Genomic DNA, 14,781 nt, shown 5'->3' with positions numbered 1-14,781 from the left:
GTTACCACATGGACAGAGTCCATTAGTGTGTTTGTGACAGACTGACTAGTTACCACATGGACAGAGTCCATTAGTGTGTTTGTGACAGACTGACTAGTTACCACATGGACAGAGTCCATTAGTGTGTTTGTGACAGACTGACTACCACATGGACAGAGTTCATTAGTGTGTTTGTGACAGACTGACTACCACATGGACAGAGTCCATTAGTGTGTTTGTGACAGACTGACTAGTTACCACATGGACAGAGTCCATTAGTGTGTTTGTGACAGACTGACTAGTTACCACATGGACAGAGTTCATTAGTGTGTTTGTGACAGGACTGAGTCTCATTAGTGTGTTTGTGACAGACTGACTATGGACAGAGTTCATTAGTGTGTTTGTGTCAGACTGACTAGTTACCACATGGACAGAGTTCATTAGTGTGTTTGTGACAGACTGTGGACAGAGTTCATTAGTGTGTTTGTGACTGACTAGTTACCACATGGACAGAGTCCATTAGTGTGTTTGTGACAGACTGACTAGTTACCACATGGACAGAGTTCATTAGTGTGTTTGTGACAGACTGACTAGTTACCACATGGACAGAGTTCATTAGTGTGTTTGTGACAGACTGACTAGTTACCACATGGACAGAGTCCATTAGTGTGTTTGTGACAGACTGACTAGTTACCACATGGACAGAGTCCATTAGTGTGTTTGTGACAGACTGACTAGTTACCACATGGACAGAGTCCATTAGTGTGTTTGTGACAGACTGACTAGTTACCACATGGACAGAGTTCATTAGTGTGTTTGTGACAGACTGACTAGTTACCACATGGACAGAGTTCATTAGTGTGTTTGTGACAGACTGACTAGTTACCACATGGACAGAGTCCATTAGTGTGTTTGTGTCAGACTGACTAGTTACCACATGGACAGAGTTCATTAGTGTGTTTGTGTCAGACTGACTAGTTACCATGGACATGGACAGGTGACTAGTTACCACATGGACAGAGTTCATTAGTCATTAGTGTGTTTTAGTGTGTTTGTGTCAGACTGACTAGTTACCACATGGACAGAGTTCATTAGTGTGTTTGTGTCAGACTGACTACCACATGGACAGAGTCCATTAGTGTGTTTGTGTCAGACTGACTAGTTACCGCATGGACAGAGTTCATTAGTGTTTTTGTGTCAGACTGACTAGTTACCACATGGACAGAGTCCATTAGTGTGTTTGTGACAGACTGACTAGTTACCACATGGACAGAGTTCATTAGTGTGTTTGTGACAGACTGACTAGTTACCACATGGACAGAGTCCATTAGTGTGTTTGTGACAGACTGACTAGTTACCACATGGACAGAGTTCATTAGTGTTTTTGTGTCAGACTGACTAGTTACCCTTCCTGCAGGCTCATCCTGACATGATCCTCCTCCCTCATGTGGTACCCAGGATGAGCCTGCAGGAAGGGTACCACATGAGGGAGGAGGATGTCTACCCTGTAACACAGCGTTGAGATTGCCTGCAATGACAACAAGCTCAGTCTAATGACGCTGTGACACACCACCCCAGAACATGACGGAGCCTCCACCTCCAAATCGATCCCGCTCCAGAGTACAGGCCTCAGTGTAACGCTCATTCCTTCAACGATAAACGCAAATCCGAACATCACCCCTGGTGAGACAAAACCACGACTCGTCAGTGAAGAGCACTTTTTGCTAGTCCTGTCTGGTCCAGCGACGGTGGGTTTGTGTCCATAGGCAACATTGGGTCATGACAATGCCACCAGCCATACTGTTCGTTCTGTGTGTGATTTCCTGCAAGACAGGAATGTCAGTGTTCTGCCATGGCCAGCGAAGAGCCCGGATCTCAATCCCATTGAGCACATCTGGAACCTGTTGGATCGGAGGGTGAGGCCTAGGGCCATTCCCACCAGAAAGGTCCGGGAACTTGCAGGTGCCTTGGTGGAAGAGTGGTGTAACATCTCACAGCAAGAACTGGTGCAGCTGGTGGCCACACCAGATTCTGACTGTTACTTTTGATTTTGACCCCCCTTTGTTCAGGGACACATTATTCCATTTCTGTTAGTCACATGTCTGTGGAACTTGTTCAGTTTATGTCTCAGTTGTTGAATCTTATGTTCATACAAATATTTACACATGTTAAGTTTTCTGAAAATAGACACAGTTGGCTGAGTTTATGTCAGATGTCAACCCAGGACAGTATATTATTTCCCATTCGAGCCAGTAGCTTTCAGTTGGCACTAGCAAATTCATCGCAACGTCAAGCCTTGGTCAATATTCAAAAAGCATCTCTGAATAGGAATGCTGATCTAGGATCAGGACCCCATGTCCCTTCATTCTGAATAGGATCAGGACCCCATGTCCCTTCATTCTGAATAGGATCAGGACCCCATGTCCCTTCATTCTGAATAGGATCAGGACCCCATGTCCCTTCATTCTGAATAGAATCAGGACCCTGTCCCTTCATTCTGAATAGAATCAGGACCCTGTCCCTTCATTCTGAATAGAATCAGGACCCCCTGTCCCTACATTCTGAATAGAATCAGGACCCTGTCCCTTCATTCTGAATAGAATCAGGACCCCCTGTCCCTACATTCTGAATAGAATCAGGACCCCGTCCCTCCATTCTGAATAGAATCAGGACCCCCTGTCCCTCCATTCTGAATAGAATCAGGACCCCCTGTCACTCCCTTCTGAATAGAATCAGGACCCCCTGTCCCTCCATTCTGAATAGAATCAGGACCCCCTGTCCCTCCATTCTGAATAGAATCAGGACCCCCTGTCCCTCCATTCTGAATAGAATCAGGACCCCCTGTCCCTCCATTCTGAATAGAATCAGGACCCCCTGTCCCTCCATTCTGAATAGAATCAGGACCCCCTGTCCCTACATTCTGAATAGAATCAGGACCCCATGTCCCTTCAGAATAGAATCAGGACCCCCTGTCCCTTCATTCTGAATTGGATCAGGACCCCATGTCCCTTCAGAATAGAATCAGGACCCCCTGTCCCTTCATTCTGAATTGGATCAGGACCCCATGTCCCTTCAGAATAGAATCAGGACCCCCTGTCCCTTCAGAATTGGATCAGGACCCCATGTCCCTTCAGAATTGGATCAGGACCCCCTGTCCCTTCTGAATAGAATCAGGACCCCCTGTCCCTCCAGAATAGAATCAGGACCCCCTGTCCCTTCTGAATTGGATCAGGACCCCATGTCCCTTCTGAATAGAATCAGGACCCCCTGTCCCTCCATTCTGAATAGAATCAGGACCCCCTGTCCCTCCATTCTGAATAGAATCAGGACCCCCTGTCCCTCCATTCTGAATAGAATCAGGACCCCCTGTCCCTCCCTTCTGAATAGAATCAGGACCCCCTGTCCCTTCATTCTGAATAGAATTACGACCCCCTGTCCCTTCTGAATTGGATCAGGACCCCCTGTCCCTTCATTCTGATCTGGTCCTAGATCAGCAGTCCTATTCTGAGGTTTATGAATACGGGCCAGATCAGTAGAGGGCACTGTCCCAGCTGTGTCTGGTAGTAGAGACCTCATCTCTGAACAGAAGAGATACAATAAAATAACATGTATTCTTCAGTGTGAAATAAACAGGGAAGATCTGATACAGATAACTAACTTCAACAGAAACATGACAACGAGGCAGATTATTATTTACATTCAAAACTAGATTCAACTAGTATAAGAGACACTGTGTAAATAGTAACTCCATGCACGTCCCCTCTAATGGAAGAGATATGATGGTAACTCCCTCCAGCCATGCTTGAAGGAGAACAAACAGCAGAAGCAGGTAGAGAATTGACAAACAATCAAGGATGGCAATAAAGAACATATTTGGAATCTGACAGTGATGTCATCAGTCATGTGTGTGTTTCCCTGACGACGCGGCTGCGGTTGGCATGGAGCTGAGCCAGCTGGGATCTGAAGCCGCCGCTCTTCTTCCTGGGCTCCTCCTCCTGTGGGGGCGTGGCCTCCTCCTGTGTTTCCATGGTAACGGTGTGGGGGACCACCTGGAAGGTGAGGACCCTGTGTGTACGCTCCAGACCGCTGTCATCGCTGTTCTCCTGCAGGTCACAACATACACAATGGAGAGGTAACGCTAACTGCCAGGGATGGGGTTATGAAATCATTTCACTATCCGAACAGTATCACGAATGTGCGTCGGATATCCAGAATAAAAATGTATTAATGAATTAAAAAACGTTTAACCTGAGCACTGCTGCACGCGGAGGAGGCTAGTGCTCTATTGCTGCGGAGGAGGCTAGTGCTCTATTGCTGCGGAGGAGGCTAGTGCTCTATTGCTGCGGAGGAGGCTAGTGCTCTATTGCTGCGGAGGTGGCTAGTGCTCTATTGCTGCGGAGGAGGCTAGTGCTCTATTGCTGCGGAGGAGGCTAGTGCTCTATTGCTGCGGAGGTGGCTAGTGCTCTATTGCTGCGGAGGAGGCTAGTGCTCTATTGCTGCGGAGGAGGCTAGTGCTCTATTGCTGCGGAGGAGGCTAGTGCTCTATTGCTGCGGAGGAGGCTAGTGCTCTATTGCTGCGGAGGAGGCTAGTGCTCTATTGCTGCGGAGGAGGCTAGTGCTCTATTGCTGCGGAGGTGGCTAGTGCTCTATTGCTGCGGAGGAGGCTAGTGCTCTATTGCTGCGGAGGAGGCTAGTGCTCTATTGCTGCGGAGGAGGCTAGTGCTCTATTGCTGCGGAGGAGGCTAGTGCTCTATTGCTGCGGAGGAGGCTAGTGCTCTATTGCTGCGGAGGAGGCTAGTGCTCTATTGCTGCGGAGGAGGCTAGTGCTCTATTGCTGCGGAGGTGGCTAGTGCTCTATTGCTGCGGAGGAGGCTAGTGCTCTATTGCTGCGGAGGAGGCTAGTGCTCTATTGCTGCGGAGGAGGCTGTGCTCTATTGCTGGAGGAGGCTAGTGCTCTATTGCTGCGGAGGAGGCTAGTGCTCTATTGCTGCGGAGGAGGCTAGTGCTCTATTGCTGCGGAGGAGGCTAGTGCTCTATTGCTGCGGAGGAGGCTAGTGCTCTATTGCTGCGGAGGAGGCTAGTGCTCTATTGCTGCGGAGGAGGCTAGATTGCTGCGGAGGCTAGTGCTCTATTGCTGCGGAGGAGGCTAGTGCTCTATTGCTGCGGAGGAGGCTAGTGCTCTATTGCTGCGGAGGTGGCTAGTGCTCTATTGCTGCGGAGGTGGCTAGTGCTCTATTGCTGCGGAGGAGGCTAGTGCTCTATTGCTGCGGAGGTGGCTAGTGCTCTATTGCTGCGGAGGAGGCTAGTGCTCTATTGCTGCGGAGGAGGCTAGTGCTCTATTGCTGCGGAGGAGGCTAGTGCTCTATTGCTGCGGAGGAGGCTAGTGCTCTATTGCTGCGGAGGAGGCTAGTGCTCTATTGCTGCGGAGGAGGCTAGTGCTCTATTGCTGCGGAGGAGGCTAGTGCTCTATTGCTGCGGAGGAGGCTAGTGCTCTATTGCTGCGGAGGAGGCTAGTGCTCTATTGCTGCGGAGGAGGCTAGTGCTCTATTGCTGCGGAGGAGGCTAGTGCTCTATTGCTGCGGAGGTGCTGGTGAGATGGGAGCAAGTAGACGGAGGCAGAGAGAGAAGCTACTGGGCTACAGCCAAGACGACCTCACATGTAGTGTATGTTGTGACCAGCAGGAGAACAGTGTGTGTATACAGATTGTATGTAGGCTTGTCTCCCATATGAACCTGCCCTTAGTGTCAGACTGGGTTCAAATGACTTCTGGTTCTTTTTCCCCCTGTATTTGTCTGGTATGGTGTGAATGTATGTACAGTTGAAGTCGGAAGTTTACATACACTTAGGTTGGAGTCATTAAAACTTGTTTTTCAACAACTACACAAATTTATTGTTAACAAACTATAGTTTTGGGCAAGTTGGTTAGTACATCTATGTTGTGCATGACCCCATTCATTTTTCCAACAATTGTTTACAGACATATTATTTCACTTATAATTCACTGTATCACAATTCCAGTGGGTCAGAAGTTTACATACACTAAGTTGACTGTGCCTTTAAACAGCTTGGAAAACTCCAGAAAATGATGTCATGGCTTTAGAAGCTTCAAATAGGCTAATTGACATCATTTGAGTCAATTGGAGGTGTACCTGTGGATGTATTTCAATGTCTACCTTCAAACTCAGTGCCTCTGATTGACATCACGGGAAAATCAAAAGAAATCAGCCAAGACCTCAGAAAAAACATTGCAGTCTGCTTCATCCTTGGAAGCAATTTCCAAAAGCCTGAAGGTACCACGTTAATCTGTTTAAACAATAGTACAGAAGTATAAACACCATGGGACCGCGCAGCCGTCATACCGCTCAGGAAGGAGACGCGTTCTGTCTCCTAGAGATCAGTGTACTTTGGTGCGAAAAGTACAAATCAATCCCAGAACAACATCAAAGGACCTTTTGAAGAGGCTGGAGGAAACAGGTACAATAGTATCTATATCCACAGTAAAACGAGTCCTATATCGACACAACCTGAAAAAAACAATCCAGACTACAGTTTGCAACTGCACACGGGGACAAAGATAGTACCTTTTGGAGAAATGTCCTCTGGTCTGATGAAACAAAAATACAACTGTTTGGCCATAATGATCGTTATGTTTGGAGGAAAAAGGGGGAGGCTTGCAAGCCGAAGAACACCATCCCAACTGTGAAGCACGAGGGTGGCAGCCTCATGTTGTGGGGGTGCTTTGCTGCAGGAGGGACTGGTGCACTTCACAAAATAGATGATATCATGAGGATGGAAAATTCTGTGTATATATTGAAGCAACATCAAGACATCAGTCAGGAAGTTAAAGCTTGGTCGCAAATGGGTCTTCCAAATGGACAACGACCCCAAACATACTTCCAAAGTTGTGGCAAAATGGCTTAAGGGCAACAAAGTCAAAAGTATTGGAGTGGCCATCACAAAGCCCTGACCTCAATCCTATTGAAAATTTGCGGGCAGAACTGAAAAAGCGTGTGCGAGCAAGGAGGCCTACAAACCTGACTCCGTTACACCAGCTCTGTCAGGAGGAATGGACCAAAATTCACCCGACTTATTGCGGGAAGCTTGTGGAAGGCTACCCGAAACGTTTGACCCAAGTTAAACAATTTAAAGGCAATGCTACCAAATACTAATTGAGTGTATGTAAACTTCTGACCCACTGGGAATGTGATGGAAGAAATAAAAGCTGAAATAAATAATTCTCTACTATTATTCTGACATTTGACATTCTTAAAATAAAGTGGTGATCCTAACTGACCTAAAACAGGGAATTATACTAGGATTAAACATCAGGAATTGTGAAAAACTTACTTTAAATGTATTTGGCTAAGGTGTGTGTAGACTTCTGATTAAATAATTAATTCATGTAGCACCCACAATGTTATTCATCAGGTCATGGGCTGGAGTAGCTATTTAGCTAGCTAGGCTAATTGAGGCCACATTTTGTGCTTTCTCCACAACCCCATACAGATAACACAACAGCCTACATGGTGGTGCCCGTTGTAGCCATTTAACTCCATCTTGCATTGCCTTCGTGGACTGTCACTCCACTTGGTACACATTGAGTCTCTTTGCTGCTTTGATAGGCCAACAAACAACAAGCTAGACAGGTAAAGGCTACTGGACTTTTTATGGGGCGTACCTCATACAAACTACACTGAAAAGTGCTTGATTTTATTAACTTATATCATTTCAAATGTCATTGTATATCCCTGTATGTAACAATGTCACATGGATATTAGAATTTCATTTAGAAAAAGGCCAGTGTTATCAAAGGCCAGTGTTATCAAAGGCCAGTGTTATCAAAGGCCAGTGTTATCTGTTATCAAAGGCCAGTGTTATCTGTTATCAAAGGCCAGTGTTATCTGTTATCAAAGGCCAGTGTTATCTGTTATTAAAGGCCAGTGTTATCAAAGGCCAGTGTTATCAAAGGCCAGTGTTATCAAAGGCCAGTGTTATCAAAGGCCAGTGTTATCAAAGGCCAGTGTTATCAAAGGCCAGTGTTATCAAAGGCCAGTGTTATCAAAGGCCAGTGTTATCAAAGGCCAGTGTTATCAAAGGACAGTGTTATCAAAGGCCAGTGTTATCAAAGGCCAGTGTTATCAAAGGCCAGTGTTATCAAAGGCCAGTGTTATCAAAGGCCAGTGTTATCAAAGGCCAGTGTTATCAAAGGCCAGTGTTATCAAAGGACAGTGTTATCAAAGGCCAGTGTTATCAAAGGCCAGTGTTATCAAAGGCCAGTGTTATCAAAGGCCAGTGTTATGAAAGGCCAGTGTTATCAAAGGCCAGTGTTATCAAAGGACAGTGTTATCAAAGGCCAGTGTTATCAAAGGACAGTGTTATCAAAGGCCAGTGACAGTGTTATCAAAGGCCAGTGTTATCAAAGGCCAGTGTTATCAAAGGCCAGTGTTATCTGTTATGAAAGGTAGGTGTTATTAAAGGCCAGTGTTATTAAAGGCCAGTGTTATTAAAGGCCAGTGTTATTAAAGGCCAGTGTTATTAAAGGCCAGTGTTATCAAAGGCCAGTGTTATCAAAGGCCAGTGTTATCTGTTATGAAAGGCCAGTGTTATCTGTTATGAAAGGCCAGTGTTATTAAAGGCCAGTGTTATTAAAGGCCAGTGTTATTAAAGGCCAGTGTTATTAAAGACCAGTGTTATTAAAGACCAGTGTTATTAAAGACCAGTGTTATTAAAGACCAGTGTTATTAAAGACCAGTGTTATCTGTTATTAAAGGCCAGTGTTATTAAAGGCCAGTGTTATTGTTATTAAAGGCCAGTGTTATCTGTTATTAAAGGCCAGTGTTATTAAAGACCAGTGTTATCTGTTATTAAAGGCCAGTGTTATCTGTTATTAAAGTCCAGTGTTATGTTATTAGAGGCCAGTGTTATTAAAGTCCAGTGTTATTAAAGACCAGTGTTATCTGTTATTAAAGGCCAGTGTTATTAAAGGCCAGTGTTATTAAAGACCAGTGTTATTAAAGACCAGTGTTATCTGTTATTAAAGGCCAGTGTTACTAAAGGCCAGTGTTATTAAAGGCCAGTGTTATTAAAGTCCAGTGTTATTAAAGGTCAGTGTTATTAAAGGCCAGTGTTATTAAAGGCCAGTGTTATCTGTTATTAAAGACCAGTGTTATCTGTTATTAAAGGCCAGTGTTATTAAAGGCCAGTGTTATTAAAGACCAGTGTTATTAAAGACCAGTGTTATTAAAGACCAGTGTTATCTGTTATTAAAGGCCAGTGTTACTAAAGGCCAGTGTTATTAAAGGCCAGTGTTATTAAAGTCCAGTGTTATGAAAGGCCAGTGTTATGAAAGGCCAGTGTTATTAAAGGCCAGTGTTATGAAAGGCCAGTGTTATTAAAGGCCAGTGTTATTAAAGGCCAGTGTTATCTGTTATTAAAGACCAGTGTTATGAAAGTCCAGTGTTATCAAAGGCCAGTGTTATTAGAGGCCAGTGTTATTAGAGGCCAGTGTTATTAAAGGCCAGTGTTATTAGAGGCCAGTGTTATTGTTATTAAAGGCCAGTGTTATTAAAGGCCAGTGTTATTAGAGGCCAGTGTTATTAGAGGCCAGTGTTATCTGTTATGAAAGGTAGGTGTTATTAAAGGCCAGTGTTATGAAAGACCAGTGTTATTAAAGGCCAGTGTTATTAGAGGCCAGTGTTATCTGTTATTAAAGGTAGGTGTTATTAAAGGCCAGTGTTATTAAAGGCCAGTGTTATTAGAGGCCAGTGTTATTAGAGGCCAGTGTTATTAGAGGCCAGTGTTATTAGAGGCCAGTGTTATCTGTTATTAAAGGCCAGTGTTATCTGTTATGAAAGGCCAGTGTTATGAAAGGCCAGTGTTATGAAAGGCCAGTGTTATGAAAGGCCAGTGTTATGAAAGGCCAGTGTTATTAAAGGCCAGTGTTATTAAAGGCCAGTGTTATGAAAGGCCAGTGTTATGAAAGGCCAGTGTTATTAAAGGCCAGTGTTATTAAAGGCCAGTGTTATTAAAGACCAGTGTTATTAAAGGCCAGTGTTATTAAAGGCCAGTGTTATTAAAGACCAGTGTTATCTGTTATTAAAGACCAGTGTTATCTGTTATTAAAGACCAGTGTTATTAAAGGCCAGTGTTATTAAAGACCTATACATTTGATTTGTTCACAGAAGCGCTAGATAGAACTTTGTGAAATAACGCAAATCTGGGCTACCTACCGCCTTTTCATCAGGATCGCTATGGAGAGCGCTGCTATGGAGACCACTGCGGTTGAGACTGTTGCTTTGGATGCATGTTCCCGCCCTCTGACGACTTCCTCTGGACCTCTTCTTCCTCTTCCTCCCTCTGCTCACAGCCTGGTTCTCATATCTCCCCAGGTTCCTACACACAAGGTGTTTGTTACTTCAGTGAGTGAGTGAGTGTGTTAAATTGAACCTTTATTTAACTGTGTTACCTCAGGTTGTGAGTGTGTGTTACCTCTGTAGGAAAATGTGTGGTCTGGAGCAGGCTGGCTGTTCTCCCCTGGTCTGCTCTCTGTGTCTAATCCGGCCCAGATGGATCCACAGCCTCCTGATAGCAACAGCAGTACTGTGGGTTACTTACTTACTTACACACACACACACATTCCTCTCTCTTACCCTTTGATGTTCTGTGGTCTTCTGGGTGTCCACTTCTTCATGAGAACCCATTGGTCACATGACAAGGAAGTGGGATCTGATAGACCAATCAGAGAGAATGTCTATTAGAATCAGACATCTGCTCAGTAGGTTTGTTTTGCTCGGTACAGGACTTCTCTGACAGGGTGGGTGTGTTTGTGTATATTCACCATTGTCTGTTAGTTTGTCCAGCGGAGTGGGTCTTCCCCTCTGGGCTTCACTGTGAAGTCTCTGACATGTCAAACACAGACCAGGGGGAAGAGTTAGTGGAGTGCCTTGAACCATGAAGGAGGGGCCAGAGACAATGCTGTCCAATGAGCAGCAGGATTCAGCGTCTGACTCTACGCCTCTTTCCGTCTGCCCTGTCACCTTTCCACCAATCACAGCCTTCCCCTGGCTGACTGACAGCTCTAGCGGTGGTGACCCACATTCTGAGACACTGTGGTTTCCATGGTGATGGTCAATCAGGTCAAGATCCGTGGTCTCGTCTGAGATCACGATGCTTGAGTCAGCAGAGTCCCAGTCCGGCCCTGTCCCTTCACCCTGCCCTCGCCGCCTACTACTACTCCTCCTCCTCCTCCTCGTCATCCCCGGCTGGGCAGCAGGGTCACTGGAGCCCCAGGCTTCAGAGGCCTTGGTGGAGGCTGAGCGACTCAGTCTGGATGGACGCATGGAGCTTCCCCACCTCACACAATACTGCAGATTCACCTGCAATACAGGGAGATCTTTACACACACAAACCCTGCACATTCAGCTGCAACACAGGGAGAGCATTACACACACAAACCCTGCAGATTCAGCTGCAACACAGGGAGAGCATTACACACACAAACCCTGCAGATTCAGCTGCAACACAGGGAGAGCATTACACACACAAACCCTGCAGATTCAGCTGCAACACAGGGAGAGCATTACACACACAAACCCTGCAGATTCAGCTGCAACACAGGGAGAGCATTACACACACAAACCCTGCAGATTCAGCTGCAACACAGGGAGAGCATTACACACACAAACCCTGCAGATTCAGCTGATTGGGAGGGGTGTTGTTAAAGTAACGGCCCAGTGTTTCCAGATTTCTATGAAATATGACCTATAATTACTTACAATACCAAAAAAACATTGTTTTTCATTTCAAATGAGGGAGGTGTTTTAAACAATGGAAGTGTAAAACATCTACCTGCAAAACAACAGAACCATTCTCACAGACCCAATTCCTGTATTTTACAGGGTCTGAAAATGAAGCAATCTTGACTAGTTCTTTAGGTGGGTTTTAAATGTGTCATGTTTTTCTTTCTTCTTACCACTATCCCTTTCAATTACACAAAAAAGCAGCCATAAATGTGTGGGATTTTGGTATGCGTATGAAAGGGATATAGTTAAAGACAACGATTTGTGAACTTTGCCTGTTGAAAAGCAATATCCCAAGTATAAATACTGTAAAGTACACACACTAAATGAACTTCTGCTGTCATGACTTACCAGGACCACCTATTCAGATGTGCCTTTTGTTAACTAAACAAGGTGTTAAATGGAGGTGAAAGGGAGACACGAGTGGTACTTTAATGTTGTGCTTCTAGCTGCCTACCCTGATGTAGCCACCGGTCTCACCTCCTTGACTTCCTTGGTCTGTCGAATATTGAGACCTGTGAATAAAAGGACCAACTGTTTGCTGCCTAATTAGCTATTGCCACTAACGCTACTTCCATCTGTTGTTGTTGCTAACATGCTGCTAGCTAACTAGCTATTGCCACTAACGCTACTTCCATCTGTGGTTGTTGCTAACATGCTGCTAGCTAACTAGCTATTGCCACTAACGCTACTTCCATCTGTGGTTGTTGCTAACATGCTGCTAGCTAGCTAAGGTAAATGACTGCACTGAAATCTTACCAGCTAGCTAGAACAAATGTCCGAGCCAAACCAAGTGATCTGCCTGGGATAGGTACAACACAGCCTACAAAAACCTATACAGTAGCTAGTTAACTAAGCTAACTCAGTTAGCTAACTGTTTGTTGTGTTTATGTTAGCCATCAGCGTCAAAACAGTTACTGTATTAGCTGGCTAAAAGTTACTTACTGAGTCTCAAAATGTTCATAGTCTATCCGCTTAGAAAGAATCATCTCCGAGGTCTCCTGCTTTGAGCTTTTGCTAACTACCGTAACTAGATGTTTGAAAGTAACGGACGGCGAAGGAAAGCGGTTTTCGGTTAGGACCGAGGCAGATTTCGGTTAGGACCGAGGCAGATTTCGGTTAGGACCGAGGCAGATTTCGGTTAGGACCGAGGCAGATTTCGGTTAGGATCGAGGCAGATTTCGGTTAGGACCGAGGCAGATTTCGGTTAGGACCGAGGCAGATTTCGGTTAGTTTCGAGGCAGATTTCGGTTAGCTTCGAGGCAGCAACAACTCACCTCTCTCGCGCAAAACTCACATCAAACTTCAGCACATGCGCACGGGTGACGTGTTGTTCGCCAACGAACGGCTCTTTCTGATGAACTTCGAGAACCGAATAGCATTGTGTGAAAGAGCCGTTCATTCGAATCCCTGTTCTGCATTCTACTGCTTTTTCAGCTAAAAAAACAATGTTTTTCTGCAGATAAATTACAACATAGGTATCTAAAGTGGGCGAATCGTCACTACAGAAACAATAAATTGTGTCGAGAGCGTGTCAATCTGGTCCACTCTGATTTTTTTCAATGCATAAAAACAGATGCACAATTGAGAGCATCCTGTCTTCAACTGCACCGCCCTCAACCTCAAGGCTCTCCAGAGGGTGGTGCGGTCTGCACAACGCATCACCGGGGGCAAACTACCTGCCCTCCAGGACACCTACACCACCCGATGTCACAGGAAGCCCATAGAGATCATCAAGGACAACAACCACCCGAGCCACTGCCTGTTCACCCCGCTTACCATCCAGAAGGCAAGAGACTGAAAAACAGCTTCTATCTCAAGGCCATCAGACTGTTAAACAGCCACCAGTAACTCAGAGAGGCTGCTCCCTCCATTGAGACCCAATCACTGGCCACTTTAATTAATAAATGGATCACTAGTCACTTTAAATAATGCCACTTTAATAATGTTTACATATCTTACATTACTCATATCACATGTATATACTGTATTTTATACTATCTATTGCATCTTGCCTATGCCTCTCGGCCATCGCTCATCCAATATGTACATATTCTCATTCACCCCATTAGATTTGTGTGTATTAGGTAGTTGTTGGGAATTGTTAGATTACTTGTTAGATTTGATTTGATTGAGAGAGAAAAAAAATTGCAGGCCATGTAATAATTTGGCCAGGCAAAAACACAATTGAAAGCGCATTTCACAATCTGACATAATGGATGCTTACCTTTTGGGCTTTACATTGGAGATTTGCACATTGGTTCATGTTTCAATGTCGGTTTTTAAATAAAGGTTAAATAAATAAAATAAAAATTAAGCATTTGGAATGAAGAACTGCTTGGGAGTCAAATGAGTCGAGTCCATCTTTTGCGCCAAAGACCACAGCCTCTCGTCATAAAGGACAGAACAAGCGTAGGAGGTGGGCAGAGCCAAGCGCCAGATCCTATTGGCGCGTTCTAGCATAGATCTGCATATTTTCGTTTAGGGAACGCCTACTATGTGAAGTGTGCGTGTCCAATCACTAAATTTGCCTTTTGCACTCCTTCTTAAACAACGTTTTTTTTTTTTTTTACAACTTTTGCAAATGGTAAAGTCTACTCTGTTCATAACAGATTATAGTTTTTGGATAAATGTATTGAGATACACTTTTTAATAAATTAGGAAATTTGCGTTATTGGGCTACCTCTCGGAAACGCCAAGCGGATGCTTCACGTTTATACATCCGATGAAATATCGGTCTCATTGTTCCGTCTATATGACCGTACTGTGCTAGCACTGTGCAGTGGGTGTGATGCTCCTGTAGAAATGGCTGTGACAACATGTCCGGTATTTTTATTTATTTTTTATTTTACCTTTATTTAACTAGGCAAGTCAGTTAAGAACAAATTCTTATTTTCAATGACGGCCTAGGAACAGTAGGTTAACTGCCTGTTCAGGGGCAGAACGACATATTTGTACCTTGTCAGCTCGGGGGTTTGAACTTGTAATCTTCTGGTTACTAGT

At 44.8% G+C, this 14,781-nt stretch overlaps 1 protein-coding gene across 6 annotated transcripts; it reads right to left on the bottom strand.

The window, feature by feature from the left end:
* Positions 1-2,080: 2,080 nt before the first annotated feature.
* Positions 2,081-13,115, bottom strand: si:ch211-227n13.3 (uncharacterized). 6 transcript variants are annotated; one of them, XM_065006007.1, is made up of 7 exons: positions 12,724-13,113; positions 12,236-12,293; positions 10,818-11,355; positions 10,630-10,705; positions 10,469-10,561; positions 10,210-10,372; positions 2,081-4,082 (listed from the first exon to the last, which is right to left on the bottom strand). In XM_065006007.1, the coding sequence occupies exons 1-7, from the start codon at positions 12,765-12,767 to the stop codon at positions 3,879-3,881; spliced, it is 1,176 nt and encodes a 391-aa protein (XP_064862079.1). In that variant the 5' UTR covers positions 12,768-13,113; the 3' UTR covers positions 2,081-3,878. The 6 variants fall into 6 exon arrangements, with proteins under 6 accessions (XP_064862079.1, XP_064862081.1, XP_064862082.1 ...); XM_065006009.1 differs by lacking the exon at positions 12,236-12,293 and adding an exon at positions 11,665-11,726 and having other exon boundaries at positions 12,724-13,111; XM_065006010.1 differs by lacking the exon at positions 12,724-13,113 and adding an exon at positions 11,665-11,726.
* Between the last annotated feature and the right edge of the window lie 1,666 nt (positions 13,116-14,781).

The sequence above is a fragment of the Oncorhynchus nerka genome, linkage group LG20, assembly GCF_034236695.1.
Source record: "Oncorhynchus nerka isolate Pitt River linkage group LG20, Oner_Uvic_2.0, whole genome shotgun sequence".
Classification (NCBI taxonomy): domain Eukaryota; kingdom Metazoa; phylum Chordata; class Actinopteri; order Salmoniformes; family Salmonidae; genus Oncorhynchus; species Oncorhynchus nerka.
The sequence above is the reverse complement of the archived record's forward strand: the minus strand, read 5'-3'. Positions and strand labels throughout refer to the sequence as shown.

Excerpts from the sequence above, each read along its gene's own strand:
- si:ch211-227n13.3 (XM_065006007.1), bottom strand. The coding sequence starts at position 12,767 with ATGATTCTTTCTAAGCGGATAGACTATGAACATTTTGAGACTCA. Across the intron at positions 12,294-12,723 it reads TATGAACATTTTGAGACTCA|GTCTCAATATTCGACAGACC; the intron begins GTAAGTAACTTT and ends TTTTATTCACAG. Across the intron at positions 10,373-10,468 it reads CCACACATTTTCCTACAGAG|GAACCTGGGGAGATATGAGA; the intron begins GTAACACACACT and ends CCTTGTGTGTAG.